The 18,777-nt window shown below is 36.3% G+C and overlaps 1 protein-coding gene across 18 annotated transcripts in view; it reads left to right on the top strand.

Moving 5' to 3' along the window:
• Nucleotides 1-18,719, top strand: part of SGIP1 (SH3GL interacting endocytic adaptor 1) — a 214,293-nt gene extending 195,574 nt beyond the window's left edge. For all 18 annotated transcript variants that reach the window (XM_045064685.1, XM_045064684.1, XM_045064688.1 and 15 more), the window contains 5 exons: nt 4,751-4,883; nt 7,459-7,661; nt 8,803-8,867; nt 9,436-9,600; nt 10,796-18,719. In XM_045064685.1, coding sequence (XP_044920620.1) covers nt 4,751-4,883; nt 7,459-7,661; nt 8,803-8,867; nt 9,436-9,600; nt 10,796-10,818 — 589 coding nt within the window. In that variant the 3' untranslated portion in view covers nt 10,819-18,719. The remainder of the gene's footprint in view (nt 1-4,750; nt 4,884-7,458; nt 7,662-8,802; nt 8,868-9,435; nt 9,601-10,795) is intronic.
• The last annotated feature ends 58 nt before the right edge of the window (nt 18,720-18,777 follow it).

The following is an 18,777-nucleotide window of genomic DNA, read 5'->3' on the forward strand; positions in this document are numbered from 1 at the left end:
ATTCTTCACATGAGCTTGAAACTCTTTTTTGTGAAATATGTAATTTATGGCAATGGTAATTGTTCTGATGGGACTTTACATCTATTCAAAAAAGCTTATGTGAATTTGTTTGTATAAATACACTTTTTCACATTTTCTAACTATTAAATCTGAACATGATGTCTTTATCATACCTACATACATACAGATTCACCCAAACATACACACGAATGAAGCTATTAAAAATGATAAGCTATACAAATCAATTATTGGCAATGACTGAGACAGGCGATGTCATTGTTGAGAACCTCCCCTCCATCATGAAGTCCTGATAATTTACTTAGAAATCTCTCTCTCGTGTGGCCATGTTTTTCTCTTTACTATGACTACCCCATCCATGTGGCCACTGTCATGTTCCCAGGCCACTGAAATTGCTTTCTTCCTTCCCTTCCTGCTCCCAATCTTGCCCCATGCCTACATATTTTATACAACAGCTGAATGACTTTTCCTGAGGTGAATCAGGTCATTGCCATGCATAATCCTCAGGTGCCTTCACATTGCGTCTATACCAGAATGTGAACCTGTTACCATTGCCTTTGAAGCCCTGAGTCATCTACCCTCCCCTGCTTTTCTGTTATCAGCTCCCACCATCCTGCCTCAGAATCCTTGTAGCTCCAGCCAGATCTCCCAGTCTTGAGAACAGTCAGAGGCCTTTCCCACGTCAGAAGTCTGTGTGCTTGCTTCCTCTGCCTCCAATACTATTCCTGCCCCCTCTGCACCTGACCGTGACTCACCCTTCAGATCTCAGTCTGCTTGGCCTCCCCTGACCATTCCACTGCCCTCTCCACCCCCAGCCCCCAGCCCCAAACTAAATATGTCCTCTTGTTGTTCTCTCTCAAGGTACCCAATTCTTCCCCCCTTTATCCCTTATTAGAATTAATAATTATATAACTATTTCTGTTTCTTCATTCATACATCTCCCCCACTAGACTGTAAAATGCGTGAGGGAATGGAACACAGCTCTTAGTTCACCATCACATCCTCGATATCTTCCACTGTGCCTGTCGTCCAGTAAAGACTTAACTAACATTTGTTAAATGAATGAACAAGTCAACGATGACTTAAAGAATTTAGTCAAGCAGGATACTTATGTAGAAGTAACTGAAGGTTGGGGCACCTTCAGTGGGTGGCTGGTTGGTTAAACCACTAACTCTTGATTTTCAGTCAGGTCATGATCTCAGGGCTGTGAGGCAGAGCAGGCTCCCTGTGTGGAGCCTGCTTAATATTCTCTCTCTCCGGGGTGCCTGGGTGGCTCGGTGGGTTAAGGCCTCTGCCTTCGGTTCAGGTCATGATCCCAGGGTCCTGGGATCGAGCCCCACATCAGGCTCTCTGCTTAGTAGGGAGCCTGCTTCCTCCTCTCTCTCTCTCTCTCTGCCTGCCTCACTGCCTACTGGTGATCTCTGTCTGTCAAATAAATAAACAAAATCTTAAAAGAAAAAAAAAAGATTCTCTCTCTCCCTCTGCCTCTGACTAAAGGTTGTTGGTATTTAGAACTGAAGGACCAATGTAGTCACTTTCTTCACTGAGTGAGACTTTTTCATTCCAGTGGTGACAAAACAGTCACAGGTCTTTCAGGTGACTATCAAGACCCCCTCCCCCTCTTTGGTTGGTGTCGTGGTTTGACTAGAAAACTTCATTCCAGGTTTAAAAGTATGGAAGGAAATGGTCACCCATTAAATGAAAAATAAATGTAAAAAAATCAAGATTAGAAATCAGCAACTTCTTTTTCAAGTTTCTCTCCCTGCTTTTGATGTGCACATTGAGCCAGTTCGTTTTTTTCAAGTTTTTATTTAAATTCCAGTTAGTTAACATGGAGTGTGATATTAACTTCAGGTGTTGAATTTAGTGATTCAGCATTTAACATACAGCCCCAGTTGAGCCAGTAAATTTTATTTTTCAAGTTTCTTCCACCTGAAATTAGGGATTATGTGCCACCATCTCACTGGTATGTTAATAAGATGAATGTCACAGTTTCTGCTACATTTTTAGGTAGTTACGTGGCCAAGATTTTAGGCCTATTTGCAAGAGTTTTATATTTATATTAACATATCAGTCCTATGAATTGAGTTTAATCATACTCTGAGTATGTTTGTGTCTGACAAAACGTTATATAGACACTTCCGTTATTATCTGCCAAGACAAAAAACAAAAAAACAAAAACAAAATATTCTTATTACTTTGGACCTTATCAACTAAATATTTGATTATTGTGTCAGGGACGTGACTGGTAACCACGGCCATGGGGCCTGTGTGGGTTTGTTGGGCAGGATAGTTCAACCATCACCGCTGCCATCCCTAGGTTTTAAAAGGCAACATATAAATAAATAAATAAATAAATAAATAAATAAATGGCAACATAATCAAGTATTGTTCCTCATTGCAGTACAAGCCTTTTGACATCTATGGCCTTAGACCCAGCCAGTTCTCTCATTTACATGTTCTAAAAGACTCCATTTTGGTTAACAGCTTAGCACCTGAAGACATTTGGATTTGCAATCCCTTGAGAGGGACCAAATTGAAGTTTACTTCTACCTTTCCTTCACAAAAGGGTTTTGCTCATAAAGAATTCAGGAACAACTGCTAAACCAATCATGAGACTAAAGAATTATCGTGGGTATAGGTTTATGCTTAATTTGTTATTAAGCTTAGAAAATACATTAACTTAAAAAATAGTGTCATTGAAATTTTCCCAACTATTCAGATCTACTTAGTACAAATTAATGACATGTTGCTGGATATTAATTCTGCACCTTTTTTTGGTGCAGTGGCAAAGTGTAACCTGTAATCTACTGTCCTGGGCTGGAATCCTGACTCTTACTCATTTGCTGTGAACCTTAAGCAAATTACTTAATTTCACTGACTTCCTATTATTCTTATCTCCTACCTCTGGGTAACTTGGATGCTTTTAAGTAATAAAAGTTTAGACAGCCCTCATCAGCATCCTGAGCTCAGCCTGGCCAGGAGCAAAGTCTCAGGGGCCAGGAGTCTTTTCTCTCAGAGTTACAGAGTCATAGAGCTTTGCTTTGTCCTCAACCACCTATACCAGGGCATAGCAGAAGTTCATGGGTCCTACTGAGACCTGGGCCACAAAACTAGTCCCTCCTAACAGATCAGTAACAGTTTTAAAGAAAGCCCTGATTTTTGTTTTTTTTTTTTTACTCACTCTCTTAATTTGTTGACTTTTGGAGGTGTAATTATAGCAACTTATTTTTGACCTGCCCTCATTACTTTGTTTATTTATTTGGGGGCAGGGGAGTAGAAGGATAGGGAGAGAGAAAGTCTTTTAAAAAAATTTTATTTACCAGGGAGCCTGGGTGGCTCAGTGGGTTAAAGCCTCTGCCTTCAACTCAGGTCATGGTCTCAGGGTCCTGGGATCGAGCCCTGCATTGGGCTCTCTGCTCAGCAGAGAGCCTGCTTCTCCCTCTCTCTCTTTGCCTGCCTCTCTGCCTACTTGTGATCTGTCAAAAAAATAAATAAAATCTTTTTAAATTTTTTTTATTTATTTATATTGAAGAGAGAGAGAGAGCAGGAAGGGGCAGAGGAAGAGGAAGAAAATCTCAACTGAGGAAGCAGACATAAGGGAGAGACTCTACTCTGGGCATGAAGCAGACACAGGGATGGAACCCACGACCTTGGGATCATGACCTGAGTCAAATTCAAGAGTTGGAGGCTTAATCAACTAAGCCGCCCAGGAGCCCCAAGAGAGAATCCTAAGCAGGCTCCACCCTCAGCATGGGGCCCAAGGCAGAACTCAGTCTCACAACACTGAGATCATGACCTGACCCAAAATCAAGAGTCAGTAGCTTAACCGACTGAGCTACCCAGGCACCCCTGCCATCATCACTTTATGACTATCGCCCTTCTGTCTTCTTAGCCTTTAATTGTCATTCAGTAAGTGAGTTGTATGTCAGATTACTGAATTCTTTGGGCCCTTAGTTTTCTCATTATGTGGGAAGTGAGCAGAGGCTTTTCACACTTTGGCCTAATTGCTTTTGTCATTGAGACAAGCGTTTTCAAGATGCATTGGTTAAAGGACGTGTGGACAGACATCTGAGCAAAACTAACAAATCTCTAGGAATACCGAACTCCTGAATTCATTAAGACTGCATTTCTCTGTTGTACCTACCATAATCATTATCATTCACATTCCAGGACCATCTTGTAAGTGCAGTGACTGTTGTAGGATTTAGATGTTCTTCCGTGAAATACCATGGTAGTTTTAGTATCATTCTGTTCCGCTCAGTTGAAGATAAAGACTGTGTTTACATTTGGCCAAGAATTTAACTCGGTAATTTCTGAGAAACTACGATTCGAGTCAATTTAAATAAAAAATTTTAAAAATCAATGTACTCAGCTCCTTGATTGCATTAACTCACTAATTCAGAGAAAAACTGGTGATGCAGAAAGGGCTATTAAGTTTGGGTTAATAAATAATTCACTCTTTAAAGCAACCAATTTTATTATCAGGATTGGTTGATACTCACTTGTATTCCTAGCAATACAAGCGTGCCTCCCTATGGGTATTAATCTATTAGCATAATGCCCTTCAGAACTGCAATTATAGTAAAACTATACTACTGCTAATAATCTGATCTCTACAGACTGTCAAAGATGGATATAGAAATCAGGTGACCATTTGCTAGGAGGCTTCTTTGAGTGGATATTTGTCACAAGATGCTACTCGATAATTTTTTTCTTCCCAACTGAATAGCGATAATACTCAAAATGATGCCAATACCAAGGAATTCTGGGTGAATATGCCAAATCTGATGACTCACCTAAAGAAAGTGTCGGAACAAAAACCGCAGGCTACATATTATAATGTGGACATGCTCAAATATCAGGTAAGCCTATTCATATGGTCCGGGTGTCTCTTTCACATTATAAATATACATTCTAACATGTCTAACATTAATGAAAAGTAAACAAAATAGCATTTCTTTTAATACAACTTAAAAGCTACAATTCTTAAGAGAATAAACTCAAAGGGCTTCTTGGAGATTACAAAAATGAAGTTGTGGAAACTTTCAATAATTGAGATTATAAATACTGGTAAACTAGTTCACTGTGGTGGTAATATACCCTCTGGGCTGGAAAATACTTATTTATATTGTGGTAAGGAAACCGCTAAAAGTAAAGTATCCATATCATGGTACATTTTACAAAAATGCAGATGACTGTCCTATAAGAATAATATCATCTAAGTTTTGGAGGGTATCAATAACACTGAACAAACATGATACTGCAGAAATTCATCACCTGTATAATTAAAATATGATAAAAATGCATTTTTATCTAACTTTTTTTTTCCCAAAACATTTAAACACATTTAGTGACTGCTTTACACTTCTGAGAAATGAAAAGGAGCAAGAAAAGCAAACTCCAATAAGACATTTCTCTGAAGAAGAAATTAAATTTTGAGACCCACGAAGGGTTCTTTATGCCCAAAGGGGTAAAAATAAAACTGTGCTTGGTTTCTTTCACAAACATTCATTACATACACCACATCTGCATTGTCACCACTGATTAAAAACATTTTTTTGACTCTTCAGTGCTGTGGGATTCTTGTTGTTGTTGTTGTTGTTGTTGTGTTTTAGTCTCCATATTTGTCATTAAGTAAATCTAGGAAGTAGACAGAATTCATCTATTGCAACATGAGGTTGGTGTAAAATTAAACCGTAGGCAAGAAACTGCATTCTGGAATTAAGTCACCTTCTTACTGGCCACTGACTTTAGGCACTTAATCTCCCTGAACCTCTATTTCCTCCTCTGCAAATAAGGATAATAAGGATTCCTACCTAGATATTTTATAGGTTGTTGTGAGGAGCTAATAGCCTAATATATTTCAAAGTATTTGTAGAATGTAAGTAGCCCTAAGCCTGCTGTTTTGTTTTAAAGTGAGCTCTGAGGAATCCCTTTTGCTGTTGGTTAGTTGTGGTGGTATTTTCCAACGATGCAAGGCATTGGGTAGGAAGCATAACCAGCATTTTGTGAGATTGTCCTCAAATCTCAGCATGTTTAGTTTCTGGCCACCAGGAGCATTCCCCAGGGACTAGAACAATCAAAAACACACCAGCACAAATCCAGAAAGCTCTTGGAAGAATCTGCCCTGAAGTCAAGAACCCCCACTGAGACAGAGTGCAGAAACAGACAGGGAGGGGTCAGTCTGCTCTGCTTTTGAGTTACCCTAAATAACGTGTTTCCAAAGCAAAGTTCATTTTGCGGAGGGTTGTGCTGCAAAAAATATTTGAAGTTTAAACACTTAGAATGGTTGTCTACCTAAATTTGTCATCAAAAGCATTGCCTATCATTTTATAAAAGGATTCCTGTCTGGGCTTGTTTCTGCAGCAACCGCAGCTGCCTTATGAGCTCAGCCCACCCTAAGGCCCCTTCCCCATGGTGTCCATGTGAGCAGTCATTGCCAGACCTAGAGGAAACTGTTTATAGTCTTTAAAATCAGCTAAACTCATAATCTGTGCATAAAAATGTGTAGACACCACCCCCACGGCCCCTGTGGTGTGACTGTACTGATAGAATAAGACGCTCCTAGAACCATTCATCATGACAGTGAACAGTCAAGAAATAATAATGTTATGAATTTTTCACTGTGGATCCAGAAATCAAGTTGGTATTACTGCCTTTAGGTAAGACAATATGGTTGATTCTGCAAACATGGCTTTTCCTTGGTCAAACTCACAGTGGATTCTGACTAGAACTGATGGGAGACAGTAGAATGCACCCCCTCCATTTAGCGAATGTGGGTTCAAGGGCTCACTTTGGCAAATCCCAAAGGAGTAATAATAACCTGCTTTGTCTAACTCACTGGTATGTTGTGAAGGGAAAGTATGATAAGGGTATTAACAGGTAATACGAATGAAAACGTTAATGCTTTACACAGTGCTAGGCACGATGCTGTTTCACGTCAAGTATCTTCGATCTTCCCCACAAGCCTATGTGAAGATATGATTGTTATAATTCCCATTTGGCAGCTGAAGAAATTACTGAGACTCAGAAAGGTTTAGTGACAGCCCAAGATCACTCAGCTTATAAGTGACCGTCAGAGCTTACATCCAAGACTGTTGAACTCCTTGGCCTCAGCTCCGAAGCAAAGTGGTACTACCTCCTTTCCTGACACAAGTGCATTGTAAACTCTAGTGCATTGTAAACTCTAAAGTGCTGTAGAGAGTTTAGGAACTGATTTTGTTTTTACTCTGTAACCATTTCCCTGAAGCACTCAGCTCTCTTTCACAGGGCACCCTTTATGGGTGCTGTTTACTGACAGCTCATTTGTGAGCGGCACCAACCACAAGATGACATTTGACCCCTCAGAACTTTCCTGTGGGAGATCATCATAAATTCCGGCTTTGTTTCAGATTAATGGTCAAGCCTTAAATATTCTCTTTCCTGTCTTTTGGCCAGGTGTCCGCCCAGGGCATTCAGTCCACACCTCTGAACCTGGCCGTGAACTGGCGGTGCGAGCCGGCCAGCACGGACCTGCGCATAGATTACAAATACAATACGGATGCCATGACAACGGCCGTGGCCCTCAACAACGTGCAGTTCCTGGTCCCCATAGATGGAGGAGTAACCAAGCTCCAGGCTGTGCTCCCACCCGCAGTCTGGTAAGGAGCCCAAGTCCCCTCCCTCTTCCCCACATGGGCAAAGGGCTCATAGCCTTCATAGCGTTTGTGTTTCCTACAGGAGGATATCACAGCAGACCTCTGTGTCAGGGTTCAGGGCAGGAAACTGAAACCATTCTGTTATTTTAAGCAGAGAAGGATTTAACACAGGGATTTAGATGCTCACACGACAGTGGAAGCGTGAGAGAAATAAGCTTTAGGCTGGATCTCCAAGAACGTTTCCCAGAACGCTGCAGAACTCACTCGCCAGGGAAGCTGCTCTCTCTGCCACAACCAAGAATCAGATAAACCCGAAAGCTGCCCATGGAGCCACTGAATTCAAGAACTCACCACAGCCATGTTAATCCAAGGACGAGAAAGTTCCTACAAGCACTGCCTTCACTGCTTCTCAAACCCACACACCTGGAGACGGGACTTCATGGAGCACTTTGTGAGAAGATCCCCACATCTCACATACGTCGCTGGCTAGCAGGAAAGAGCCACGAATGTGGCCGGAGAAGGGTCTCTCCCTCCCTTCTAGCCTCCAAATCTCAAGCAATGTTTGTGATTGGCAGACCCTAACTTGCAACTAGGACCCTAACTGCAGGGGCGTCTGAGCAATGTAGGGTTTTGTTTTGTAGCCTCTGGACTATTAAAAAGGCACCACTAGAGAAGGTACGGGAACACCTATTGAACAGACAATGAGAGTAGCTATTAAAAAGAACTTGTTCTCTTAGAAAAAGTATTCTAGTTTTTCCATGTGATTGTAAGAAGAAAAATACAGAACATTAAAAAAAAAAAGTTAGCCATACGACAGTGAAAACTTAGTTACCTGAATTAATTGATTAAGACTTATCATCTAGGATAAGTAGGTGTGTCAAAAAATTTAACTGCATTGTCCTCTATATGTTTTCCTATATTGTGGCTTTTACAATAAGGAACAGAAAAAAGAGAGCATTTATGTGAATGGATAGGATGGATAGATAGATCAATCGATTGATTGATCGATAGATAGATAATCCTTAAATTGTAGTGAACATTGTCAAGATCCTTTTTTTTAATTATCACTATCTAGAAAAAATATGGCATCCATTAAACGAAAACCTTTGCATATGCAAAAGCCTTTTTCCTATTTTATTTTTAGGAATGCTGAACAGCAAAGAATATTATGGAAGATTCCTGATATTTCTCAGAAGTCAGAAAATGGAGGTAATGTAATCACAGGCTTACTTTTTTAATATACAAAGCTGAAATAACTTTCAGGCATTAGAAAACTATTAAAATGCACAGCGTAGAAGCAAGCAAAGTAGTTCACTTTGCTTTGGTATATACTTATTTCAACTAATAAAGAGCAAATAATTCCTCAGTGAATCCTCTACTTCCCCTTTTCTGCCCAACCCCACGTCAAACAGACCACACTTCAGACAAGAGCTTTGAATGAGACATGTTTTCATTTTGCGTCAGATCTCTACTGGTAGCTATTAGAAAGAACTTGGTAGCTGAGGTATTTCTCACTTCACTTTCCTCTGACTAGGAAAATACATGGCCTTCCAAGTAATATGCTCCCAAATTTAAGTACCATTTGGTTGAACTATAATTTCATCAGTGTTCAAAAAAAAAAGTTCCTCATGATATTTCATAATAAATTTTATTCATCACCATTTTATCACTGAAACACATACCTATACTATTTTCTAATAAGTTCGATTTTATATGTTAACTTTTGAATCTTGTAAGGATATATACTTTTTTGTAATGATAAATACTTTTTTTGTAGGGGTGGGTTCTTTATTGGCAAGATTTCAGTTATCTGAAGGTCCAAGCAAACCCTCCCCACTGGTTGTGCAGTTCACAAGTGAAGGAAGCACCCTTTCTGGATGTGACATTGAGCTTGTTGGAGCAGGGTATCGGTTCTCACTCATCAAGAAAAGGTTTGCTGCAGGTAAGTGGGCATCCTGTGAGTTTTCATTTGCAAAAATAGTGTCACCTTAGCTACTCTCTTAAGAAGGAATAGTGTCTGATTTGCTCATCTTCTTTCTTTTCCACTTCCCCATTCCCAATCCCCGTTTCTCATCCCATTAGAAAGAAAACTGATTGTAGAATGAAGTAAAAATGGGATAATAACCTGGAAGTCGGAATTAGGAAGGCTGTGGTTACTTATCTGGCTCTGTTTCTTATATGGGAATGACCAGTTATTCCCATTATATACATTATATACACATATATACACTGAGGTTAATTAAATGGAGTAAATCCTACTGCTTTTATGTTGACAAAATAAATTCTATGTGCCTCTGAATTTACCTCTTACCTGAAGACTCTTTTTCCTCCAATAAGACTTTATAGATTTTATATTTGTCAGGCATAGCTGAAATCTGAGAGGGTCCACCTTTCACTTTAAAATAAGCAACCTGGGGTGCCTGGGTGGCTCAGTGGGTTAAGCCTCTGCCTTTGGCTCAGGTCATGATCCCAGCATCCTGGGATAGAGTCCCACATCTGGCTCTCTGCTCAGCGGGGAGTCTGCTCCGCCCACCACTCTGCCTGCCTCTCTGCCTACTTGTGATCTCTCTGTCAAATAAATATATAAAATCTTTAATAAAATAAAATAAAATAAGCAACCTTAAAGAGTCTAGGGCAGTATCATAAATGGTTGCCTATAAGCTGAATATGACCATGAGACAGGTTTTTGGCACACACGATAGTTTGTTGGTAAAGGAGTTCCCAATACTAGGGTGATTATATTTATCAATGACTTGTCAGGATAACTCCTGGTTTTAATGCCTGCTGTACTCATGTAATTATTAGTTATAACCCCTCCATTCTCAAAAATTTCCCAGGTTATATGGTTACTCTTCCCATAACAAGTTGGAATCCCACATCCAGAAACAAATCTCCCAACCTATCCTAAAACCCAAACCTCCGCAAATGGTTCATATGTGGAAACATGAAAAGGCAACTAGCTGGTCTGAGAAATTGAAAACTTACGAAATTATATGTATTTTATACTAGTATCGCACCCCACAAGATGCAGTATTTGGCTTCTAGGAGTAGGACAGGTGGAATGAAAATGTTGCCCATATCATAATCCCATTATAGAACTAGCAGGTAACCTGTTGATATGTTGTTTTGTTTTGCAGGAAAATACTTGGCAGATAACTAATAAAATCTTATGGAAGGATTCGGAGGACCACATAATGGAGAACTGTTGTATGAGAAACAGGTTTTAATTTTGGTTTGATGGAAACAAACCAAAATCTGCACTTGGGATATATCTGCTGGAAATGTCCATGACTTTCAGCTATGATTTCCCTCACACAATACCATGATGACCAGTCTTACAGTATTTACTTCTAGGTGTAATATTGTTAATGGTTTTAAAATGTAATTATTGTATTTGTAAATTGTAACCCATTCCAGTAAGGCAGTTAGACACTTGAGTTTTAGCATTTTACCATTCCTGAAATGGATGTAATTTAAACTGTGGTATGTAAATTTAATAGTAGTACTGTTGAATGGCACAATGCTTACAGAGGTAGATTGCATTTTGTCAATATATAAAATTTAAATATAATATTGCTAGCTGTCATAAAGGGGGTGCCACATACAAAGAAAATTAAGTGGAACCAGAAAAAAAAACCTTCCTTTTCTTCAATCCTTAGTATGTTTTACTCTAGTGCTAAATAAAAATTCTATCTTCAAATATTTAGTGGGTTAAATTCAGAAACTATTTCAGAAAAAAAAATTCTAAAGTTACAGCATATTCAAGAAGAGCATTAATTACCACTTTTTAAAAAGCTTTTTTTTCAAACTGCAAATTTCATAAAAAATGCAAACTGTGTAAACAGGGCCTCTTATTTTTATAACTTGTGTAAAAAGGGAAAGCAATTCATATTTAAAGTTTAAGTATATGAAATTATAATCAAGAGTAAAGAAGATGTTGAAGTCTTAACTACTTCCCCCTCTCTCCACAGTTTAACAAATGTGGAGATTGCTGAATAATATCAGACTAAAGCCAACATTGTGATTTTAAAATTTCAAGACTTTCCATAGTTGAACCAGTGAACAACTTTTGCACAATTACTCTAAACAGTCTCTCCCATCTAACATGGGGAATGGTACCACATATCTTTCTCTTTACCTGCGGGAATCACAACATTAAAACTAAAACTCAGAAAAAAAAAAATTAGTCCCCTGTTTAAGTCCAGAAGGAAAATCTTAATCATCATCATTTATATCATTTGAAAAGGAAAAAATAAAGCTTTAAAAATGAAATCCTATCCACATTATCATGCAATAAATTTCCTTTTGGATAAGATTCATCATATGTAACTATATATCTTTGCCATTCTCGGGGAGTCAGATAGAGAGTTATCCAGAAATTTATGTCATGATTTCATTGTAGCGAGGTATCATTGAAACTGTAATTACTCAGTCTGGCCTCACAGTGTGAGGATTCAGAACGGAGAAGCACTTCTTCTGGGGCGGGTCTCAGCTGTAAACTCTTCCTCCTGCACTATCTGAAAACATAAAACTTCCTTTAAGTCATAGACCTTATTTTAAACATGAACCAATTCTTATTCTAAGTTATATTATTAAATAACTGGAATTATTAAGCTGTTGTATTCCTCATTAGTTGCTAAATTTTATTTTACATTCATGTATATTTGACAAAGAATCGTCAGTCCCTTTAAATTTTAGATCAAATTAAATTTTGTAAGTCTTACTTTTAAAATGAGATCATGACGGGCAATTGTTTATAGTGGAAATTTTTAAATTAACATTTGTACTTCTCAATCAGTGCTTGCTGCCCAGAGAATGTTCAAAATGATCTGTTTTACCTCAGAAGAATTCCTACTATTCAGACACTCAGTTGGCTCCCCAGACAGTCTGGTGTGGAAGTTTTTTGGACAAATTATTAATATACTCATTTTAAGTAAAGATGTTCAATTTGATTTTGAAACCAAAATAGGAAATGCAAACTTTTAAATCCCATAAAACATGGGGAAACATCAAAGACTGAAACCAATGGAGAGTAAGCAGCAGAGAATTGAGAATTATCCAGCATATGAATATAAAAATGTGTTTTTAAGTAATCAATTCATAAGGAAAACGTATTGAATATTAACACAAAGCATATTAAAAATGTGTAAATATTACTGGTTCTAATGTCTTGCTCTTTATATTTTATTTTATATAGTTGTAGAGTGAATTAGTAATTAAACTCAAGGGTTTTTTTCAAAGAATAATTTTGTTGATATTGTAAAAATATAATTTAAAACATAGATTATAATAATCTCTAACATTATTCAAACATTTCCAGGAACTAAATTTGACCCTATGAAGATCTCTTGTGATCTCTTGACTGGTCTTTGTGAAACAGAATGGAGGCCATTGGCTTCATAATTATTAAATTTTCAATAACCAGAACCTCAATAGAGAAGATATCCCTTCTTCTTTCAGAAAAATAGGTCAAATAATAACACAATAAACTCATACCAGGGGTTTAGATTTTGGTAGTTTGGTTTTTTTTTTAATTTTGTAGTTTACAATCTCCTCTTATACCCATATCCATAGTACTGTATAGTAAGAATTCCTATTAGGAAAAAAGATCCTAGATAATTCAAGAGTCTCTACTACATTTAAAAAAATAAATAAATAAAGTCAGGTTCATTATCAATTCCTAAACAGAACAAAATGGGCAAGTACATATTAATATTTTCAATACCAGGGGTTAAGATAGAAAGAGTTCTCATTAACCAGAACACCACTTCTTGAGATTTATTATTTTAAAAGTTTCTGTTCTAACAAGATAGAAAATATGAATGGTATTGCTTTATTTTGACAACATGGAAAATATGTTTTTCTTTTTAAATAAATTCCATATTTTCTTGATATTTTTAAAAATAAATTCTTGTTAAGAATTAGTCTGAATTTTACCATAGTTGGAATTTATAATTCCTAGGAATTATATTTTTAATTATTTTTAAAGCTCTGTTCTTTTCTATACCTATAGACAAAAGGAAAATTCACTATATGGTATTTGGGAATCTATTTCACCTATAAAGAAAGAACATCCATATTTCAAATGGTTTTGAGTAGAGATGTTTTATTTTTGTTTTTACATATTTTTACTCAATCTGCAAAGTGTCTGAGGCAATCCTGACACATATTTTCATTTCTAAATCTTCCTTTCAAAGAAGCCTGGTGACTACAGTAACTATTGCTAATTGATGCGCTGTGACATTAGTCAAATCACTGATTTCTTAGTTTCTCGTCTTTAGAACAAGGGATTGGGACTGCCAGTGTTTTTCAAGTTTTTCTTAACAGCAGGCCTTTTTTCTTCTAAAATTACATATGGAATCCCATTAGGTAAAACAACTCAAAGCAGTGTTGTAGCTCCTTCCACGCTTTAGACCTGGGGTCCCCACCCCGACCTCAGCACGATTTGAACACCGTCATAACACACCAACGATCTATAAAATTTCTCTCACCTCTGAAGTTCCATGATTTTACTAGATCATATAGATCCACTGTGGTGGTTTCCTAAGAAAACATGTGCAATCACATACATTGACTGATAGATAATAAAACTTTACATTTACTTGACTGCTTACATATACCAGTCACTACAGATATTTAATCCTCATAGCAACCCCAAAGTTGTAAGCCCTCTTTGTAATTCCTGTTTTACAATGACATTGAGAGTAATTAATTTTCCTGAAGCGACACAGCAGCAGGAAGGAAGGAAGGCAGTTATCTTGACTGTAAAGGGGGCCCCTTGCTGTTCATTCTGGGAAATAAATTCTTCTGTTTTATTTTACTAAACGTATATCATTTGAATCCCAAGGTTAATTAGTATCAAAATAAGGATAATTCCAATAGCAAAATTGTTGGGAAAGGGTACATTTCTCAGAGTATGACTTGTGGATCACTTGCACTAACATTCATTTAAAAGGGCAATGATTTTGGCTCACTTACCACTATCCCAGAGCCTAGACAATAGCAAGAATCAACAAGTTTATATTGAAAGAACAAATCTCTAGGGATGAGGTTTAGGAATATATATTTTGATGAGCACCCAAAATCTGGGAATCCCTGCCCTAATAGATCTCTGTGGTCCTTCTTGGTTATGACATTAATTATATCAATTAAATTATAAGTTGACTATAATTTTTCTAGTGAATTTATTTTTTCACTCAGTCCATTTAAATTTCTCCAATCAAAAAAAATAATAATAAAAATAAAAAAGAAATAAAAAACTAAAAAAGATTCAAGGCTTTTTCTAGGAAAATCCCTGTCTTTTCCTTAGAGTTTTCCTGTCACGCTATCTAGTCTCAGGTGGCCTGAAATACACTCTCTCATTTTCACATTTCTGTCCTTTTCATCAATGTCTTAAAAGACCTAGAGAAGCAGTAGATAGATTACAAGCTGCCACTCACTGCAAATACAAAGTCCTAATAAATGCCTCCTTCCTTGCAAGAGACACTCAGACATGTAGATTCTGAGCTGACCATATTTATCTTGTAGGCCTTTGAATAGGATGCTTTATAAGCGTGGACCAGTGTCATTCTAAAAGAGTTGCATCATCATTTTTGTTTTTCCTTTTTTTCTTTTTCTTTTTTTTTTTTTCAAAATAATCACAGCTCTCCATTAAATTTGAATGACACAGTAAAATATGTAGATATCTACAATAAGATGCCTTTGTTGAGTTCTGTTTTTTTTTTTTTAAGCTTTCTTTTTCCTTAGGATTATGCATTCAGCAAAATTCCATTCAGTCTAAAAGTACTCATTTCACTACATGGTTTTCTGACCAGCAATTTTTTTTTTTAATGGAAGCTAATTTTTTTATGATATTAAATAGAGGATGATCTCTAAATATCCCTTTAAAAGTTAATATAAGTAAGAAGGATGTTTCCTTGAAATAAGTCAAATTAAGTTGCTGATATGAATGAACATGTTGATCTGTGCTAATTGATTGAAGTGTTCTGATGATGCACATTTTACTGTGTGCACTTCTGTTATGAGGCTTTATTGGATTTTCCTGCTTCATTTGGGTATGGTATTTTTTTTAATCCATTTGGCAAATAGCATTTACATGTGATTCCCTCACTCATGAATTAAACATGCCTGCCATTACATTACATTTTGTGCATGAAATGTGTGGAGGGAAGATGAAGTAGAAATCCAATATTTAAATCTCTAAATATTAAAAACAAACAACAAAAGAAACCCCACTCGCTTTTTTACGGGTCATCGCTTTGATGTTCTGTCATCTTCTGTAGGCTAGAGTTGTAATTTTAATATCTGATTCAAATTGAAAAATTCTTCTTGATGGAAAGTCAAATTTTAGGGTCTCTTGAGTTGACTGTGGTCAGATTTCTTGATTTCCCCGCATGTTTAATATTTGATCTCTATCCTAAATGAGTATTCTTGTGAGAGAAGGCACCTCCTTATTGACATTCACCATAAGGATAATCATTTATTCTCTAGGTATAACTTCTAAAGTTATTTTTCCTTTGATTTATAGTAATTTTTTTGACTTATAGTATTTTTGATTGCCTCCTTCTATCCCTAGGGTAGTAGGTTGCTTATTCTAAATACACCTATAACCTTATAAGAAAAGATGTTTCACTGAGAAGCAAATATATTTTTATGTGTCCCTTAATGCCTAAAAGAAAATAAGCAAGAGATACTTCTGCATTCACCTATATTCCAGTATTTTCCAAATCATGTCCAGGTCTACTGTTTCTCACAAATGTTCACTGTGGCCTGAGAATCTGTGGTCCTATGCTATAGTCCCCACTCCTCAGACATTTGATAATAAAGGCTAGTGTTTTAATGAAGCTTAAAAAAGTTACTAAATCACAAAAACACTTTTTTTTTTCTTAAACACACCTTGAGGAAACTTTAGAAAAGTTTTCTTGTAACACCAGCTTACATATCCTTCAAGAACCACAAATAATACAACCAGGAAAGTTTCAAAAGGATGCTTCTGGGCTTTTGTTTAACTTTAAGAAGAATTCCTGCGACTTCAAATGAGTTAGTATCATTTTAAATTTCGTTAGTATACCTTAGTGAATTTAACTTTATCCCCTAAAATATTCAAAATAAAACAACAATGTTGTTTTAATTTTCTAAGTATTATTTTTAAGGTCTGCTCCTATGATCAGCACATCAGGCTACCATCTGTTGCAAACAATCCAAATTCTTTACAGAATGAAATTAACACAAGTGAACAATCTTGGGTAATACTTTATTAAGTGGTTTTAAGAAACTGAATCATGATAAATGAACACTGACCGCGTTTTTACATAACCTTGCTAGAAACTATATGAAAAACATTTTTTAAATGAGAGGGATATATTATTTAGCAAAGATTTTGCAGAACCCTACACTCTATAAATGAACACTTCACAGTTCTTTTTTGTTATGCCTTATTTTGCAAATCAATTGTTTTTACACAAAATCAGCAAAATTCCTTTTAAAAAATTCCTGGACAAACTGATTCAGAATATAGCTGGATCACTTTACATTTCTTTAAATATAGCTCAATTTTTAATTCATTCAGAGTTGGTGAATTGGCTTGATAGATGATTAAGACATTTATCATTTTTAAATATTCTATTGAATGAGATCATGCAAGTGTTAATTCTATCTCATTTGTTCAGTTGTATGATACTTCATTGACATTTTCTCTCCTTTTATTTTTTTGACAAAATAAATGCTTAGTGTATTCATACATTACATTGTTACTTCAAACTATTTTAATAATACACCAATGACTACCAATGGGATCACTTCCCAAGATCCAAAGCCAGATTTTTTTCTTTTCCTTGCAAGAGATGATAGGATGATCATTTTTATAACTGTATTGGCTTTGCAGTTCAGTATTGAATGCTTGCTTTGTTAAATAGAGGTGCATGAAAGAGACTGGCTCCTGTCTGATCTGTGTCTCTATTTCTCTCTCAAAGAGAGTTGGAAAATTGCTCCTCAATGTTTTCTTAAAAAAGCCAAGTGTTGGTATTTGTATGATGATACGCTAATCTTATCTCTGAGCAGAGCTTCACTATAGGCCAAGCAGTCCTTTATAGAGCTGGCTTTTTTTTTTTTTTAACTGTTTGAATATTATTGGATTTCAATGTACGAATACTTTTTTTTTTCAATTTTTCACTTTGTGTAGGGAAAAAAACTCTATGAATGAAATGATCAAGTTTTAATTTTCATGCCTATTAAGTAGAATTCTTTTTTTTTTCTTACTCTAAAAATCAGAAAAACTAGGAAAAGAATCTCAGAGAAATTTTGCTGTGTTTCTAGAGGTAATAAAATTCCATCAGTTGTCTTTCTTAAGAAAAATGCTTATTAGTGTATACCTTAATTTGAGTTGGTGGTAGCCTTTATTCCTTTATTCAGGACTCCCCATGATCTTTATAGTGACAGTAAACTGAATTTCCTCATGACCTTGTACGGAGTATATAATTTCACAGAATTCCTTGAGCGTAACATATTTATAAAAGAAATTGTGGGTTAAAATGCTCAAGTATATTTTTTAAAACCTAGTTAAAATGTTGATGCTTGGCTCTTTTTCCTACATGTGTAATTCAACAGAGAGTACTTTTATTCTCATAACTGTTACTGCTTTGTCTATGATGAAAGCTTTACCGCTTCTGTGCTGTGCTCAAGAAAAAAACCAGCAAAAGAAGCAGGGGTTCACTGCAGCAAAGCTCGCTGTTGAGCAATGGTGACATGAATGTGTAGTATTGATTTATTGAAGATAATCATGAGAACATTTTAAATTACTTGCCTTATGAGTTAGAAAATGTGTGGATATCATTTTTTGTAAATAATGATTTTTACAAATGTTTTTTCTTCATAATTTTCCCAACCACCCATTTCACAAAATTCTGAATATGCAATGATTTATCATGACACATTACTGCAACTAGGGTTCCCGTTTCAGAACAAACTTTAATTATACATGAGATCAAGACGAAATACCTAAAGTAAGTTGTTATTAAAATGTGATTTTTTTTTCTGGAAAATAAATGAAAATGTAAAAATAAACTGAGTTGTGAACCTCTTTTATCACCAGTCTCTTGAAATTTGACGCATATTTCTGGAA

This window comes from Mustela putorius, unplaced genomic scaffold (assembly GCF_011764305.1).
Source record: "Mustela putorius furo isolate JIRA1106 unplaced genomic scaffold, ASM1176430v1.1 tig00003853_pilon_pilon_pilon, whole genome shotgun sequence".
Classification (NCBI taxonomy): Eukaryota; Metazoa; Chordata; class Mammalia; order Carnivora; family Mustelidae; genus Mustela; species Mustela putorius.